We start from the raw sequence: 17,820 nt of genomic DNA, 5'->3' as shown, positions 1-17,820 counted from the left end.
GTTTACATCAAAATGTACATCAAGCCGTCGCAGTTAAAAATCAATAACCATTTGCATTTCTACTTGCAATTATATCATAACTAATCAAAGGACCAAAGAGCAAATGTTGGTTTGTTGCGTGAAATCTATTTATTGATGATGACGAGTCATCCTCCAAGGAAATCGGGCAGAGTTTCAGCAAGTGTCCAACATAGTCAGCCCTTCCTCTCTCAGTAGAGACAGCTAGGTACAAATGACTAATGAACCTAATGAAAAATTGGAGACGGGGGCTGCGTTTCTAACCATCCATGTCATATAATTTTGACTGTGATGAATTAAGCAAAATGACTGGGAAAGTAAACAGTGTACTCAATGCATGGGTATCATTTATCATCTCCTGACCTGATAGACTACCGTATCAATTAAGGCACATGCATTAATCCATTTTCAAACTTCACCAACGAACAGGGATGTGACATGGCTACGGTGATTAATCACTGACCAATGCTAACTGACACATTGGGTGTCTGGAGTGATGCTCCCACTTGTGGGCTGTACAATTTCCATTGAAATATAGCAGTGGAATACAGGGACAGTGCAAAATCAAATATCAGTGCATGTAAGTAAGTAGTGCATGTTTGAGATCAACTATATCACAGTCAGACTGTGCAGAACACTGATCTACAAATCACCTTGCATCCCAAATCTACACACTATTAGATTATGATTCTGCCTCCCTCGCCTTGCTGGAATTGAGCCTCTGCTCACAGGTGTGCTCATTTGATGTCTGTTGTTGAGCATCTCAATTGTCTAAAAAGTAGGCAAGTTTCCTTTCTGACATCTCATTTCCTCCATCTCTAATGATGTGTAAGAATGTAGGTCTAAAAGTGAAAGCCTGGTAATCAACCTCCATATTTTACCCAGGCTATCATGTCTTGGGGGGCAGATTTTCGAGTTCCCAGTTGTTTTGAGTCTTGGTCAGTGCTATCTGTGATACTTCGGATGTCCCCACCATAATGGCGCGTTCATGTGCTAGTCGGAACTAGGAAACTCTGAAATGTCCGACTTGCTAACTGGTTGTAGTTATACTCGTGCTGCGTTCAACGAATCAGCAAATCGGACATTCTGAGTTTCCTAGTTCCTACCGGCATTGAACGCGGCATTAAACACAAATCCATCATCCTTCTTTTTATTTTTATTTTTTAATCTCAGAAAAACCAGTATACATACAAGACGTATACAAACAGACAATGATAACATATGCTAGGCTAGGGGGTACAACAAATGACAGATTATACAAAGATTAAAATATACACACGTATTGATTGTTTTAACAGCTTTCTTATTAGAAGAACGTAGAATGGGCTCAATGTACTGCTCGAATTCCTTATAGAAAAAAAGGAAGTGTTTTTTCAAAATTATTTACCACAATTAGATTCATGAGGTAAAATTGTTTAAAAAAAATCCTTATTATAGTTAAGGAAACCGAGCAGCACATTATCCCATAAAAAACAAAAGTCATCAAGAATATTAACAATTATAAAACTATGAATATCTTGCCATAATTTCTTTACATGTAGACAATGCCAAAATAAATGCAAAACTCTTTCTGGATGCTCAACACAAAAAGAACAGTTAATATTAATGTATTTTTTGAGTTTCTTCAGGTAATGATTTGCAGGATAATACTTATTGATCATTCTGAAAGAGACCTCTTTGACCTTGTTAATAAACAGGTATTTGTTTGGTAATAACCATACTTTTCCCCAACAGATATTATTGACAAATGTATTCCAGTAAATTGTGACATAAGGAATGGATACAATATCCCTTTGAAATAAAGCACGTATAGATCTGTTGTTCTGAGGGAGCAAGGAGAAACACATTATTCCTATTGGTGAGTCAACTGGATTAAGCAAGGGTACTTCAAGAAGGTGAGGTCTGGTTACACCTCTAAACAACATGAGAGTTCCAGATGGAATAGCATCAAAAAAACATGGCAAACTCTCTTGGTGTAACGGGGATACTGTAACGAGATAAAAATTCATCCTAATTGAGTAACAATCCTCCTGCATTACAAAGTTGACTCACCAGCAGGATATGATTAGTAAACCAGTTCTTAAAAAACAAAGACGTGTTTCTATACAAAATATCCATATTGTTCCAAATGAAATAACTATGCGGGGGGGAAATTGTTTATATATTAACGACCACGCTAAGAATTCTTGTCTATGAACAGCAGATAACATTTATGAGATTCCTACGAAGTTATTGTTACGAAGTAACATAAAATTGAAGCCACCAAAACGGGAGAAGATATAACGACGGATGAAAGTTCAAATTGAACTGTCCATCATCCATCTAAATCGGAACTTTCCGAGTTGTCCTGAACACCGCATTAGCTTGCTAGAGTGACGTATGGTACGTGCTACGGTACGCCACTTGTGACCAAGGGGGAAAAGCGCGGACATTGAGAATACTGGGGAAATTGTAGGTAAGCTGTTAAAACTACCATCATATTGATTACTTAAATACGGGTCTGTAATTCCTAAAGGATTATGGACATTTACAATTTATGTACAGCAACTGTTTAGCTTATAAACACATGTATTTCAAAGGTCGACATTAGCTTCCTTTTTGGGCCTCTGTGCTGCCGTCGTTTTTAGGGCATAAGAGCAAACAAGTCCCACCTCTATGCCGCACTCATTGGACGACAGTGAAAATACTCTTATCTGATAGGACTGGCTTCACGTAACTCAAATGTTTGTCTCTTGTGTATTTTCATGAATATTTTGAACATATTGGTATCGGAATGATGGTTGGCACAAACATGAACCAGTTGGAATGAAATAGCTACATCCAAACCGACCTTGACGCTAATTTCCCAACAGTCGAATATTACTTGACACCCTTGTTCTCAAATTATAAGAAATAAGTTTGGAAGGATGACCCATACATTGAGAAGTTTTGCAGCGCGCCGTACCTACGGTTACTTTAGCTACTTTTGGCAGCACTCTGGCATTGGTAGCAACTAGCCAGTGGCAGTGTGATAGCCGACCAACAGTGTTGTCAAATTAGCTGACGTTAGTAATTTTGCTGCCAATTTATATGCAGAACATCGACCTTAACTATCTCGTACATGCATAACCACCGGACCAACCATGCTAGCAAGCTAGTTAGACCCTCGTGGCTGTAACTGGCTAACGCTAGCTAAAGCTAAGCTAGTTAGCTAAGGAGTTACTAGGTAAGAAAGCCTCCACTCCCAGTTGCAAGAGCCTAGCTCTGCTTAACACTCCGCTCAGTCCAGGGCAACGTGGAGACGGACTGAAAAACGAGTCTTAAGCAGGAAAATAAAGTTTGAATTCGTGCAATTATATGTGAAATGTACCCGATTGTCTGTCAAGTGATTAGCACACTTCGTCAGATAATTGTACTCCCTAATTATTTGACTTTAGTCACACACTGTATTTTCTCACTCCAGTAACCACCTGACTTTCTTCCAAGTCTTTAAATTACACTGAACAAAAACATAAACGCAACATGTTAAGTGCTGGTTTCATGAGCTGACTTAAGAGATCCCAGAAATGTTCCATACACACAAAAAGCTTATTTCTCAAAAATGTGCACACATTTGTTTACATCCCTGTTAGTGATCATTTCATCCTTAGTCAAGATAATCCATCCATCTGACAGGTGTGGCACATCACAAGCTGATTAAACAGCATGCTCATTACACAGGTGCACCTTGTGCGGGACAATAAAAGGCCACTAAAATGAGCAGTTTTGTCACAACACAATGCCACAGATGTCTCAAGTTTTAAGGGAGTGCGCAATTGGCATGCTGACTGCAGGAATGTCCACCATAGCTGTTGCCAGATAATTACATGTTAATCTCTCTACCATAAGCCACCTCCAATGTAGTTTTCGAGAATTTGGTAGCGTGTCCAACCGGCTTCACAATCGCAGACCACGTGTAACCACGCCAGCCCAGGACCTCCACATCCGGCTTCTTCACCTGTGGGAGGGGCGGGTGCAGAGGAGTATTTATGTCTGTAATATAGCTCTTTTGTGGGGAAAAACTAATTCTGATTTGCTGGGCCTGGCTCCCAAGTGGGTGGTCTATGCCCAACCATGGCAGGCCCCCTTGCCCAGTCATGTGATATCCATAGATTAGGGCCTAATTTCCTTATATGAACTGTAACTCAGCAAAATCTTTGAAATTGTTGCATGTTGCGTTTATATTTTTGTTATTACCGTGTAATCTCTCATCAATTTAGACACTATCTTGAAATAAATCAATACTTTGAAGACATGTCCTGGCAAGGCATGTGAGAGGGTGGCTAGACTGGCCACTGGAGCAGGTGGGAAGAGGTTCAGGTGAGGTTTAGTTCATTTAGATTTAAAAATAAATAAATCATTGCCTGCTTTTAAAGCAAACTTGACTACGCATATAATTCATTTGACATATTATCTAAATGTTTGAGGAGAGTAGTCATAAAATTCGATGGGGAACAAAATGAGTTCATGTAATGTCACGGTGGGGATTATATTTTTGGCATCAGGTTGAAAAAGATATTGCATAGCAATGAGATTTTGACCAAAATTCTCACAAGCGATTGGCACCCCATCCAGACAGATGGTGCCTAAATGTAAACTACAGTAGACTCACAAGAAGGGAGAGTGAAATATCTAAGCCGGCTAAATTCTTCTTAGGAGACTCATCTGTGTCAACCATCAGCTGTACTAAGTCTATTGTATAATGTTTATAAATTAGGTGTCTTTGAAGATAAATAGATTTAAAGGGGAGAGGTAAATATAATTTAGGCCTAATGAATTGCAACCTACTTCAATTTATGCTACTGACCACTCACTGCCTTTCCCTGTTTTAAAAATATATATTTTTTAATCAAATGTAACATCATATGCATGCAACGTCAACCACCTTATCATTGAACAGTTTCATTCTAAAATCACTAGATGGCGACCGATACCTACATTTGGCCGACTTTGTTTTTGAACACGCAGAATGATCTCTGAGTAGCCTACTCCAGCTATACAATTTGAAACACAGTTTTGTTATATGAAACACAGTATTGTTATGTTATATTTATTTTGTTCAGCTAATTTCGCAGTCAATTATATGAGGATTGCCCATCTTAAATTTTACTTTACAGGAACAGGATCATAACTTAATTGATTGCTGGAACAGAGTCCAATTTCCTCTTCTCATGTAAAGGCATCAGGAGTTGTCTAACATGGACAGAGAATTAAGGTCAGGGAAGGAGATTAATGAGGACACGGTGCCTCATCATGGGGACACAGGACGTGTCTCCACAGAGGAAATGGAAAGTGGAGGAATTCCTCCCCTAGCAAAGAGGCCCAGGCCTGATGATGTCACAGCTGACAGCACAGGAGAGATTGAGGAGGATACCGGCGGTAAGGTGGCTGATGGGAAGGAGTCAGACCAGCCCCCTCGGGTTGAGGTGAACATTACCCCGGAGACAGGTTACGGCTGTGCCTGTCCCATCTGTGGCTTTGTGGCCAAAACTCCAACTGCCTTGAAGATTCACTCCAAGAGGAAGCACACCGGTCGAGGAAAGACCAGGGGTGTGAGCTCAGCTGAGGTACTTGTTGAAATAGATGGCTCCACAACCAGAGCAACAGCACCGACTTCGAATTTCAAGACAGGTGGAGACACTGAGGAGAAAGTGAGCAGCAGTGAGAGACAGCAGGATGCCACAGAGAGTCAGAGCCAGGGCACAGAGCCAGGGGTTTCTGAGGGGGAGGTGACTACAATAATAGCCCAAGAGGAAATTGCTGAGAAACAAGGGACAGGGAGAGATACTTTTGATATGAAGGTGACTACAATGGCTGCAGAAGAGGAGCAAGAAAAGACCCCCGGTAAGAAGATAGTAGGTAAACGGGGCCCCAAGCCCAAGACTATACATGCTTGCAGCTACTGTGGTCACGAGTTTAGGGACAAGCCAAGCCTAGATACACACATCAAGAGACGCCACACCAAAGAGATGAATTACTTCTGTGAATTCTGCTTGTACGCCTGTGTGGCAAAGTGCGACTACGAAAAGCACTGCCTTAGTAACAAGCACAACAAACGAGTCGCGGAAAGCAGGGAACCCTCTGGCCTCGCGTCACCCACGGACAAGAAGACAGCCGAACAGGCTCAAATCTTTGCCTCCACGACGACTCAGACCCGGGCGTCCAAGCGTGCGCTCGGTGCCAGGTTCCAGCTGCAGTGCGGGAGTTGCGAATTCAGGGTCAGCAACTCAGCTTTGCTGGAGAGCCACGCTCGGCTAAAGCAGCATGGCGAGCATCGCTTCCTCTGTAACGTCTGCCACTACTACACCGCTACCTCCGAGTGGATGGACACGCACGTGTCCTCGGAGAGCCACCAGCGTGTGGCTGAGGAGAAAAACACAGGGTCCTCCTTTGAGGAGTGCGTTGAGAAGGTGAGCAGAGATTCGATCGGTGACGACATGCTGACAGATGACGTGGCAGTAGGGGTCACCGGACACGATGGAGAGCTGCAACCTGATGTTAATGAGGAAGCTGTTGAGGCTGCGAAAGTCGTGTTGGAGAACATGGAAGAGCACATGGATGAGAAAAGCCCCCCCAAGAGGAGGAGAGGCAGGCCAAAGGGGCCCGCTGCAACTACATGTGAATACTGTGGCCTTCTCGCCTCCAATAGTACCAATCTAAACGTACATATTCGTCGTAAGCACAGCCGGCAGTACAGCTTCACCTGCAGGCTTTGTTCTTACAACTGTGTGACGAAAGGCGACATGGACCGACACTGTGTCACAAAGAAGCACCTTAAACGTGTGGAGGATGCTAGCAGCGATGGCCAAGTGGACCTGGATACATCAGTGCAGGTCGTGAGTAAGGAGTCAGGCTCTCAGGCCAGCGAGGGTGAGGCTATACATCAGAATAGTCCAGTCAGAGGAGGGTCCAAAGGAGAGGAGGGGGCCACGGACAAAACAGGGGAGCTGTCACAAGACGGCGTCAAAGGACAAGTGAGCAGCCCGAAAAAGAGCAAGTACGACTTGGTCAACTCCTGCAGCCATTGCAGCTTCGTAGCTCATTCGATTCCCTCCCTCGACCTCCACGTGAAGAGGAGACACACCCGGGACTTTGAGTTTGTGTGCCTGGCGTGCAGCTACTACGCGGTCACGCGTCGAGAGATGTCTCGCCACGCCGCCACGGACAAGCATAAGCAGAAGAGTGAGGTCTACCTAGAGAACCTGGAGAGCTTTGTGGTGGAAGACCTGGCACAGCCGGAGGAGGAGGCCATGGAGCTGGGGAACAGAGCTGACCCTGATGCTGACAACAATGCTCACTCTGAGGATCCCTCCCCCTCAGTGCCCCCTGACACAGACATAGACCAGCCCACAGGCACAACTACAGACCAGCCTAACATTATAGACACAGACCAACCCACAGACACAGATACAGACCAACCCACAGAGACAGAGCAGCCCAACAACACAGACACAGACCAGCCCCCTATCATTGATACAGAACAACCCACATACACAGATACAGACCAACCCACAGAGACAGAGCAGCCCAACACAGACACAGACCAGCCCCCTATCATCGATACAGAACAACCCACATACACAGATACAGACCAACCCACAGAGACAGAGCAGACTAACAACACAGACACAGACCTGCCCCCTATCACCAATACCGAGCAACCTACAGACCAACCCACAGACACAGCTACAGACCAGCCCACAGGCACATCTACAGACCAGCCCACAGACACAGCTACAGACCAGCCCACAGGCACAGCTACAGACCCGCCTACAGACACAGCTACAGACCAGCCCACAGACCAGCCCACAGACACAGCTACAGACCATCCCACAGACACAGCTACAGACCAGCCCACAGCTACAGACCCGCCCACAGACACAGCTACAGACCAGCCCACAGACACAGAGCATATTACCACTAACCCCACACAGACTTCTGACGTTTGGAGCAATGAGCATGCAGCCACAATAGTGGAAGTTAGTGGCACTGTTGTTGAGGAAAACACAGATATCCAGGTGGCTGGTGAGGCGTCCGGTGGTGGCTCGGAACAAACCAGCAACGAAGCACCAGGTACGATGGAGCCTCAGGAAGCACCAGCAGAAATCACCATAACACCGCCTGAGGAAGGCCAGAAGGAAGGGGCCGAACCCGAGGCGGAACGAGAGCTATTCTGTTCAGACGACGACGTTGAGATGGCTGATGAGAAACCTGACATCTCTTCCCCAGAGAAACAGCTGACCAGAGCGCTGCCGTTCGACGCTTGCATCATACCTCTCAAGTCCTTGACTGAAGCCGAGCTGGCTCTGCATGAAGAACGCATGGCTCACTCTGTTGAGGGCCACTCTGGCCTGGCTGTAAGTGGCCTGGCCGGGGCGGGCAGTTTTCAGAAGATCAAAAGAACCAAACCTGTAGGGTCTTCAGGTCTGTCCAAGGGGTTAACTCCCAACCCCCGCATCCGCTGCGAGGACTGTGGCTTCGTGGCGGACGGCATGAGCGGCCTCAATGTGCACATCTCCATGAAGCACCCGTCCAAGGAGAAGCACTTCCACTGCATGCTGTGCGGCAAGTCCTTCTACACGGAGAGCAACCTGCACCAGCACCTGACCAGCGCCGCCCACCTGCGCAACGAGCAGGCCAGCATCGAGGAGCTTCCGGAGGGCGGCGCCACCTTCAAGTGCGTGAAGTGCACGGACCCGTTTGAGACGGAGCAGGAGCTGTTCATGCACATCAAGGAGAAGCACGAGGAGCTGTTGCGCGAGGTCAACAAGTACGTCCTGGAGGACACGGAGCAGATCAACCGCGAGCGCGAGGAGAACCAGGGCAGCGTGTGCAAGCACTGCGGCAAGGTGTGCAAGAGCAGCAACTCCATGGCCTTCCTGGCTCACATCCGCACACACACAGGTATGTTGTCTCCCAAAACATTTATTTGAAAACCTTCACTGCTGTTGTTTTTTTTTTGTGATACATACTTTTTAATTTAAAAAAAGGGTTATTTTAAAGTCATTGATAGCTGCATCACTAATATTTATAGGTGTTATTATATAGTTTATACACCACTTAGAATTGGCCGGCGTTGTCAATCATTACATGTGTTGGACATCAGGTTTTGAGATACTGTAGTCGAGCCTATATAGCGGTATCAGGGCCAGGCCGGGTATCAGAGGAGAGGCAGGGTTCATGCAGTGGTGTGAGCTTAAGCCATGCATTGGAGGAAAGGAGAAGGCAAAGACTGAGCTGCCGGAGATGCTAATGGACCGCGGATTGGGATTCCCTGTGCACCGCCTGGTCAAAGACATGTGCGACTCATAATTGATGTGTCCATTACCAAGACTCGTTTGTAATTATAGTCAATAAGTCTCTGTAAATGTGTTAAAGCTTTGGCTAAAAGCATTGGAGACCCAAAGAGAGGTGGGCTAATAATGTAAAATAATCAATGCAGGCGTATTCAAAGCCCTTCATTTCCCTTGTGTGTGTGTGTGTGTGTGTAACTTGTGTGTGTATGTGTCAGCCTACATGGTGAGCTGATTATCCTCAATCCATTAAGATTTATCTTGTCATTTATAATGCAAATCAGGGTTCGGCTGGTCAGGTCTATGACTGGGGTATGTCTGGCGGGTTAAGAATAGAGGGCGCTCCATTACTCTTCCTTGACCATGTGTATTAATTGCTTTTAAAATCAGCTTAATGTAGGAATGAGAAGTGAGGGCGCCATCAATAAATGCCCTTCTCTGCTTCCTCCGGTCCGTCCCCCTTTCAGCCCAAACTTTAATGGGACTTTAATTGGAGTACAGGCAGAGCTCTATGCTCGTTCTGGGTGTATTATGTGTCTGAGGTTGTGTGTGTGTGTGTATGTGTCTCTCTCTGTGTGTGTGGAGTGACTGACTAATGGCCGAGGAGGGTTAAGATGTGTGGACCGTCTCGGAGAGTTGACGGGGGAGTCAATGAGAGTGCTGCCACGATGCACTATGGTAGTCTGGTCACGTGGGTCAGAATGCTCAGATACTCAGGCTGCTGCTGCTTTCTCTAAGTGTGTGCCCTTACCCATCACTGAGATGACATGATTAGGCCTACTTCTCTTTGTGATGGCCTCTCAACGTCTAATATGGGGGGAGAGTCGCCATCGTCTCACCATTGCAAACCGGTTCAGGTTGGCATATGGTCTGTTTTGCTGGGGTACGTCCTACGATTGATTTAATTCAGAAAAATAAAACAACACAAACAGAGCAACTAACTGTCTTTACTTTGGCATTACCCCTCATGCCTCTGTGGCTCAACAAAACCACACTTTGTGGTTAAGTGGCACGGGGAGACTCACACATACGGGACAGTAAGACTGAAATTGAAATTCTGTTTGTTGTACAGTCAAGTAGTCTGAAAGGACAGGCGACATCGATGAGAGAGAGATTATGAGGCCAAATGATCAACATTTTGATGTATCCTTTGTGTGATGTTTTGTTGAATTTGTAATATCCGTTTATGAGCCTACTACAGTGTTTCATATTGCCGTGTAAACAACGCCATTACTCTGGTTCCAGCTGAGGGAAAAGTGTTACTTAAGCAAATGAAAACAGTGACACTTTAAGAAGATGTGGTGGCTTTTTCGATTGAATTATCTCCTTTATTTTGCTAATTTTCTTTGCCTATTTGTAGAATGCACCTATTTCTTAGCATTTTGACACTGTGTGCTAGTTATTATTATTGCTAAGTTCCCTCATTACATTGAGTTATTCTCTCTTTGTATGTGGTCATTTATCGTGTACACTTCTCCAGTGCTGTGGAACAGGACTGTGGGGTCCGCCAGTGTTTGGACTGGGAGCACGTCCAGATGGTTTTAATTAAACCAAGATTTTTATTTACTTGATTAATCAGTGAAATCAGGAGATGGTGGGAGGCTGCACGCATTTTTGTCAATTTGTCCCCTGAAGAAAAAAAAAACACTTACATTTTGCCAATGAGGATGCAACTGGATTTGCATTTTGAGCTAAATTGGTCACTTTTTCAATTGATAGAGCTGTCTGACCTTCTGAGGCCTGGGGTGGGTTGAAGTAATGGGCACACACACATAATCACCACACACACTTGCCAAATATGCACACACACACTCTTTCTCTCTAACACAACACACACACACACACACACACACACACACACACACACACACACACACACAAAAATTAGTTTCTGAAGGTGTAAACAAAACTAGTTACAGGAGCTTGGTTTGTATGTGTTGGTCTGGCTGTACGATGTCTGATCGGGCCTCTCCTGATAAAAAATGTTATCCTGGGGTGGTAGACAGACATGGATATTATGTTCCCACAATATTTGATTTGAAAATTCAACACTGGAAAACAAATCGGTCCCTTTAAATATGTTTTAAAACGGGTTTGCCATTTTGCCGGGATTTTGGCAATGATGCCCTTTATCTACTCCCCCAGAGTCAGGTGAACTCGTGGATACCATGTTTATGTCTCTGTGTCCAGTGTGAAGGAAGTTAGAGGTAGTTTTTGCAAGCTAATGCTAACTAGCGTTAACGCAATGACTGATAGTCTATGGGTATCTGCTAGCATTGCCAAAATCCTGAAGTATCCCTTGAACATTCTGAAAATGAGGCTAACAAGTAAGGCTTTGAGAGAGGAGAGGAGAGGAGAGGAGAGAGAGAGAGAGAGAGAGAGAGAGAGAGAGAGAGAGAGAGAGAGCATTGCGGGTCATTACCCATCTCATCTGGAATGTGAGGGAGCCACATTGCCCCTATGTGGTTGGCAATGTTATTTTAACATGACACTGCATTGATGGTCAATTTCAGTTTCATGGAGGCTGTTTAAGTGGAGTGGTGGAGTATTAACATGGTGAGATGTGAGAAGGGAGGGATGCTGCATCCATCTCCTCCTGCCATGTCTCATACTGGCCAGATCCTCTCCCTCTGCGCCTGTCACTCGCTTCACCTCGGCTTGGGCGTGTGTTTGTTTTGGGGAGCGCATCATAGGGGTGTGTATCGATGCTAAGGGAAGAGGCCCGTGTGTTAACGCCCCTCCCTCGCCTGTTTGCAGGCCTTGTTAGCACGCGTGTGCCTTTCCATCTTCGTTACCAGCTCAGAATTCAACGCGTCGTACTTCCAGCTCGCGGCAAGTGAACCGTGTATGAACAAATTAGTCATCTACACAAAGTGCTTCATCAAATCAGCGGCTGCCCCTGAAATAAATATTGCAATGAGTCTTGGGATATTCACTGGGAGAGCGGATTGCATAGCGGGTATATTATAGAAGGTTTCCAGTCAGATTAGTGTGTCATACTGGAGAACTGCTGCTTTAGACTGTCTGCATGGGACCTGGCCCTAGTCTGTCTGCATGGGACCTGGCCCTAGTCTGTCTGCATGGGACCTGGCCCTAGTCTGTCTGCATGGGACCTGGCCCTAGTCTGTCTGCATGGGACCTGGCCCTAGTCTGTCTGCATGGGACCTGGCCCATAGTTTGTCTGCATAGGACCTGGCCCTAGTCTGTCTGCATGGGACCTGGCCCTAGTCTGTCTGCATGGGACCTGGCCCTAGTCTGTCTGCATAGGACCTGGCCCTAGTCTATGCGGCACCATGCATGGACCTGGCCCTAGTCTGTCTGCATAGGACCTGGCCCTAGTCTATGCGGCACCATCGACATGAATGGCCCTTACTTGTAGTTGCATACACATCTTGTGTATATTCTATCTACACAAAGAAATAAAGGCTGGGGTTCAATTCATTTAGGAAAAATAGCACTGTTGTTGCGTTCATGAGTTGACTTATGCTTAAATGTTCTAACTAGGCTAACTGAAACAGCATTGGACTATTATTTTGGGGCATATTTACAATGCTACGGTACTATTCCACGGCATGCTGCAGCGCTTGTTTGATTGAACAGGCCTTCCCCAGTCAGTGTGTTCTATTAGCCTAGGGGGTGGTGTGGCCATCATGGGCGCTGACGATCCATAGCAGCCCCCTCACTCGCTCTGCTGCTCTTAAATGACAAATGGCGGGCAGAGACTGTGCCACTCTCTCAAACGCCACTGCCACCCCACCCTCCCCATTTTATTAACGAGAATAATTAGAAGGATACCTCCCTGCAAAGCCAGGCAGAGTGATTAGAGCTTTTAATGATGGAACGTGGTAGTGAGTGCACACAAAATGGATTTACGTGTTCTGCCTGACCTTTGGTATCCCATTGACACATCCAGAAGCAAAAGAAGGAAGCGTAGGGAAGAGAGAGGGAGAGAGCGACGGGGAAAGATGGAGAGGAGGAGATTGAAGGAGAGAAAAGCCATGTACTTACTGTAGGAGCTTGTGTTTTTTTATACAGTACCAGTCAAAAGTTTGGACACACCTACTCATTCAAGGGTTTTTCTTTATTTGGACTATTTTCTACAATGTAGAATAATGTAGAAAACTATGAAATAACACACATGGAATCATACATGTAGTAACCCCAAAAAATTATTTTATATTTTACATTCTTCAAAGTGGCCACCCGTTGCCTTCATGACAGCTTTGCACCCTCTGGGAATTCTCTCAACTAGCTTATTTCATCGTTTTGATGTATGTTCTGGGCTCAGGGTGTCTGGTTGTTTTACAGTCGATCTTGGGCAGTAAAATAGCACAGTAGCAGTGAAGAATGTTCCAAATTTCAACAACCTGACTAACAACAAGAATTCACCACGTCATCATTCACTCTCACCATCTCTACAAAGATTTTTCAGTTTGAATGTTATTAAAGAATGTGCCTCCATGTCGCCCCCCTGGCCTTATGGCTCTACTCTACCTTCACCCCTACATCTACAACCACTACTTTCTTTTTATTATACTGTTTATAGTCATTTGTGTGTTTTTTCCCCCAATAGATAAAGTAGGTTCAATTGACTTCACTTATTGTTCTGCAGGATCGAAACCATTCAAGTGCAAAATCTGCAACTTTGCCACCGCCCAGCTGGGTGACGCCAGGAACCACGTGAAGAGACATCTGGGCATGAGAGAGTACAAGTGCCACATCTGTGGGTGAGTAGCACAGTCCGTGACTAGTCACTACCTTTTTAACTGGGGATGCCTGGTTTGGGTTCATTAAGTTCCAAACGGAAGAAAAAAGGTCCTAAACGGAATGAAACCGCAAGGTACTATCTGAACTTAAGACGAAACATTTGTTTTCCTTTTACGTTGCTACTTTCTTATTGGGTTTTTAAGTCATTTTTGCCATTTAGGTTGGATCACAAGAAAAAGATCCCCTTGCTCTGCAAAGCATTATTTTTTCTCCTATTGTGATATGTTTTAATACAATCTGTCACCTCTCACCATAGTCAACATTTATAGTGCGACAGCGCAGGGCCTATAAACTCAAAGTAAAATGCTTCCTGCGTCTCTTTCGTACTGCATTTAGGCCAAGCTCCGTTCAGTTGGTTTCATTCCCATGCTTGATCTTCCTACCATCCTACTGTGTTCACATGGACATGTAGGACTGTTTCTGTGTCATTTGGAAATGTACTAGATAGCAGGATCTTCAGCTTGTACCACGCTCTCTGCGCCTCTGTGATACATAGATGAGGGCGTGTAGTTATTTAGTCTCCCTCAATGCTTCCGTGTAAAACTGTTTAAATGTCTTCCGTTTAGTTCGGCTGCTCCGTTTTCCTTCTGCCACAGTCGAGTGGAATGAACGCGTTTTTTAGTGGCCGCCGTTCACAAACGTTTTACAGAAGGGAAAACAGATTGTTGTTAAGCACAGCTACCTCTAATGAGGAAAAAGACTGCACACACACATACACACACACGTGCCCAAATGTGTGTGTGTGTGCACATTTACTTGGTCAAAACCCTAACACATTTATAGCACTTGGGGAAAAGGCTTTAGCTGTGTGTGAGACAGACAGACAGACAGAACGAACGAACACAGTTCTCCAATGTGCCTGACTTCCTTTAAATGAGTCTACTAAATACAGCTTCTGGTTTCACAAATCATGCGGATGGAGGACCTATCTCCCGCCTGAGCCAGACACTGGTGACAAATCGGCCGTGTGTGTGTGTGTGTGTGTGTGTGTGTGTGTGTGCGCTCACTACTGACTGATCACCGGGGCAACTTTCCTCTTGACTAAAGAGCAGCAAACAAAGAACAGACCAGAAACACCCTCATTAAGGCCAAAGTAGACATACTCTCTCTTCCTAAAGTATCCAGATTAGATAATATATGCCCACATATATGTGGCTAATCTGAATGCAGAGCTGTTGCTAATGGTTGTTCGTGTCTCAGTTAATGCAATTTCCCTTTTTCGGTTTGGGCTGACCTAGAAAGTGAGATTACAATGTAGGCTGGCCATTAGGCATTCTGTTGCACACACTGGGTGAGGTGATATTTTGCGAAACAAAACCCTCTTTATCTAATGAAATCGTTTCTCATTATTACGATTTATCATCTTGATTACAATAGCTGAAGTGTTAATTGAAGTTTCTGAAGTTTCTGGAACTACAATATTGAAATTCATACGTTTAGCAAAATGTGGTGGTTTTTACACACAGAGATACAATTACTGGAATGTACCAAGCCCCTCAGACCATGGCGATTTGACTGGAACATTCATCAGTAGTTCTATTTCTATGGTTCTACATGACTTCCCTGCTTCGTGAGACAAGCCAATGTAACGTTAACCAGTAGTCTGTTCATTCACTTCCCATTGCTATCACAGAGTGAGCTCATCCTGCTCTCGTTAGAATGTTGAGGAGCAGCAGCGTTGTTTAACTCGATCCAAACACGCGCGTGGTCTTTCTCCCTGCGCCAATCGATTGGCGCTCCCACCGGTGAGCTCCGTGGCTGCGAATATTACCCGCTTTTGACACTGTGCGCTAACGATTGAGACGCCCCCAAATGGATGCGGTGCACCTCTGCTGTCCACCTCACTTTAGCTGAGCCGAGAGCCTCGGAGGGCTGCTCGTCTCCGCTGAGGTCTCTGGGAAGTTGTTGATAGTTAAAGATCATATTGTTGTGGCATTTAATTAACAAATGCAAATCAAGGCCAGGACAGATAGGCACCTCTGACCCAGCTGCCAATCAAACGTGAGAAGGCTGTTCCGTATAGGTAGGCTGTGTTGTGTGTACACCATGCCTTTACAGCCTCTCTCTCTCTCTCTCTCTTTTTTTAGCTAACAGTTACTTGCTTTTCCGTTTCTGTTCCTTTTTCTTTTGTTGTGTCTTTCTTGTCCTTCAGAGACACGTCTCTTAGCTGATATCCTCTGCTTTTTACAGCAAGTAAATTTTTTGGGGGGTATATTTTTCTTAATTGTATATATATTTTTTTCCTTTTTCTCCCAAATTTCATGATATCCAATTGGTAGTTAGTCTTGTCCCATCGCTGCAACTCCCGTACGGACTCGGGAGAGGCAAAGGTCGAGAGCCGTGCGTCCTCCGAAACATGAACCTGCCAAGCCACGCTGCTTCTTGACACAGCGCTCACTTAACCCGGGAGCCAGCCGCACCAAAGTGTCGGAGGAAACACCGTACAACTGGCGACCAAAGTCAGCGTGCATGCGCCCGGCCCGCCACAAGGAGTCGCTAGAGCGCGATGGGACAAGGACATCCTGGCTGGCCAAACCCTGCCCTAATGCGGACGATCCTGGGCCAATTGTGCACCGCTTCATGGGACTCCCGGTCACGGCAGGTTGCGACACAGCCGGGATCGAACCCGGGTCTGTAGTGATGCCTCAAGCACTCCGACGCAGTGCCTTAGACCGCTGCGCCACTCAGGAGACCCATGATGTATTTTTTAACCGTCTTTTTTGCCATTTATGAATGTGTTATGTATTTACATGGCCTATAATGCATTTCTATGGGCTATAAGTAGTAAAGACCAAATAAAATATTTTCAACAAAATAAATGACATCTATTTTTTTGATAACTAAAGGGGTCCTAAAATACAAAATCAAATAGCTAATTGATCCATGGTATGACTATCTTATAACAATTCCATATGTCAGCTCAGAACCCCCCCCCCCCAAACGGCTTAGACTTTTAAGAATTAAAATACTGAATCTTGCAGCAATGACATCTCCTAACTGATTGATGTAGTCCTAAACTGGCCATAAAAACAACCTGCAAAAACAGCAGAAAAACACAAATTGCCCCCCCTAGCACATACAGTACGGCAAGATTCCTCATACTGTATTTAATTGGGAAAAAAAAGAATTTTACACACAAGGCTGTTTCTTGTCTTTTCTCTGTGTGTGGTGTGTGTCGGTCCACAGTGGGCCATTTAATGAGCACTCCCTTCCTCTCCTCCATCATGTTCTCTCCTCCCAAAAGGCCCTGGATTCAGCATTTCAGCATCCTTTACCCCCCCCATGTCCTCACTGCTCTCGCCTCACCCTCCCCAAAGATGCCGTGGACGGCCAGTGCTGTTTGTAGGTGTTAAATTATGCATCAGGAGTCTAAACGCTGTGAAGCATTGGTTTAATATCTGGGGGCCAAGGCGTTGGAAGTATTAACAACATCCTGGATGGTCCTCCCATTGGACCTGGTTCTATCATATCATATCGGCCAGACGGCCACTATAGTTGGAACTACCCGTCTGTCTACTAGCTCTAGTTTAAACTTTAACAGTTTCTCTCTCCATCTCCCAGAAAATTTGTCCGTCTTTCCGGTATCTGAGAGTCCCCCCTCTCCCTCCGTTGACTTAGTAGCCAAGTCCGGAGTGAGTATATTTAGTCATAATTTCATGTTGGTGTCATGTGATTTGAATGGAACAGGATAGGGTTGGCTCGTGTCAGGCTTTTGTGTCTCCCC

At 45.2% G+C, this 17,820-nt stretch overlaps 1 protein-coding gene across 2 annotated transcripts in view; it reads left to right on the top strand.

Moving 5' to 3' along the window:
- Positions 1 to 2,355: 2,355 nt before the first annotated feature.
- Positions 2,356 to 17,820, top strand: part of LOC112238818 (zinc finger protein 407-like) — a 228,930-nt gene continuing 213,465 nt past the window's right edge. The window contains exons 1-3 of one of the 2 annotated variants that reach the window (XM_042304467.1): positions 2,356 to 2,473; positions 5,154 to 8,940; positions 13,942 to 14,056. In XM_042304467.1, the coding sequence (XP_042160401.1) occupies positions 5,235 to 8,940; positions 13,942 to 14,056 (3,821 nt within the window). In that variant the 5' untranslated portion in view covers positions 2,356 to 2,473; positions 5,154 to 5,234. The remainder of the gene's footprint in view (positions 2,474 to 5,153; positions 8,941 to 13,941; positions 14,057 to 17,820) is intronic. The other variant, XM_042304468.1, reaches the window with a different exon arrangement.

The sequence above is a fragment of the Oncorhynchus tshawytscha genome, linkage group LG23, assembly GCF_018296145.1.
Source record: "Oncorhynchus tshawytscha isolate Ot180627B linkage group LG23, Otsh_v2.0, whole genome shotgun sequence".
Lineage (NCBI taxonomy): Eukaryota > Metazoa > Chordata > Actinopteri > Salmoniformes > Salmonidae > Oncorhynchus > Oncorhynchus tshawytscha.
The sequence above is the reverse complement of the archived record's forward strand: the minus strand, read 5'-3'. Positions and strand labels throughout refer to the sequence as shown.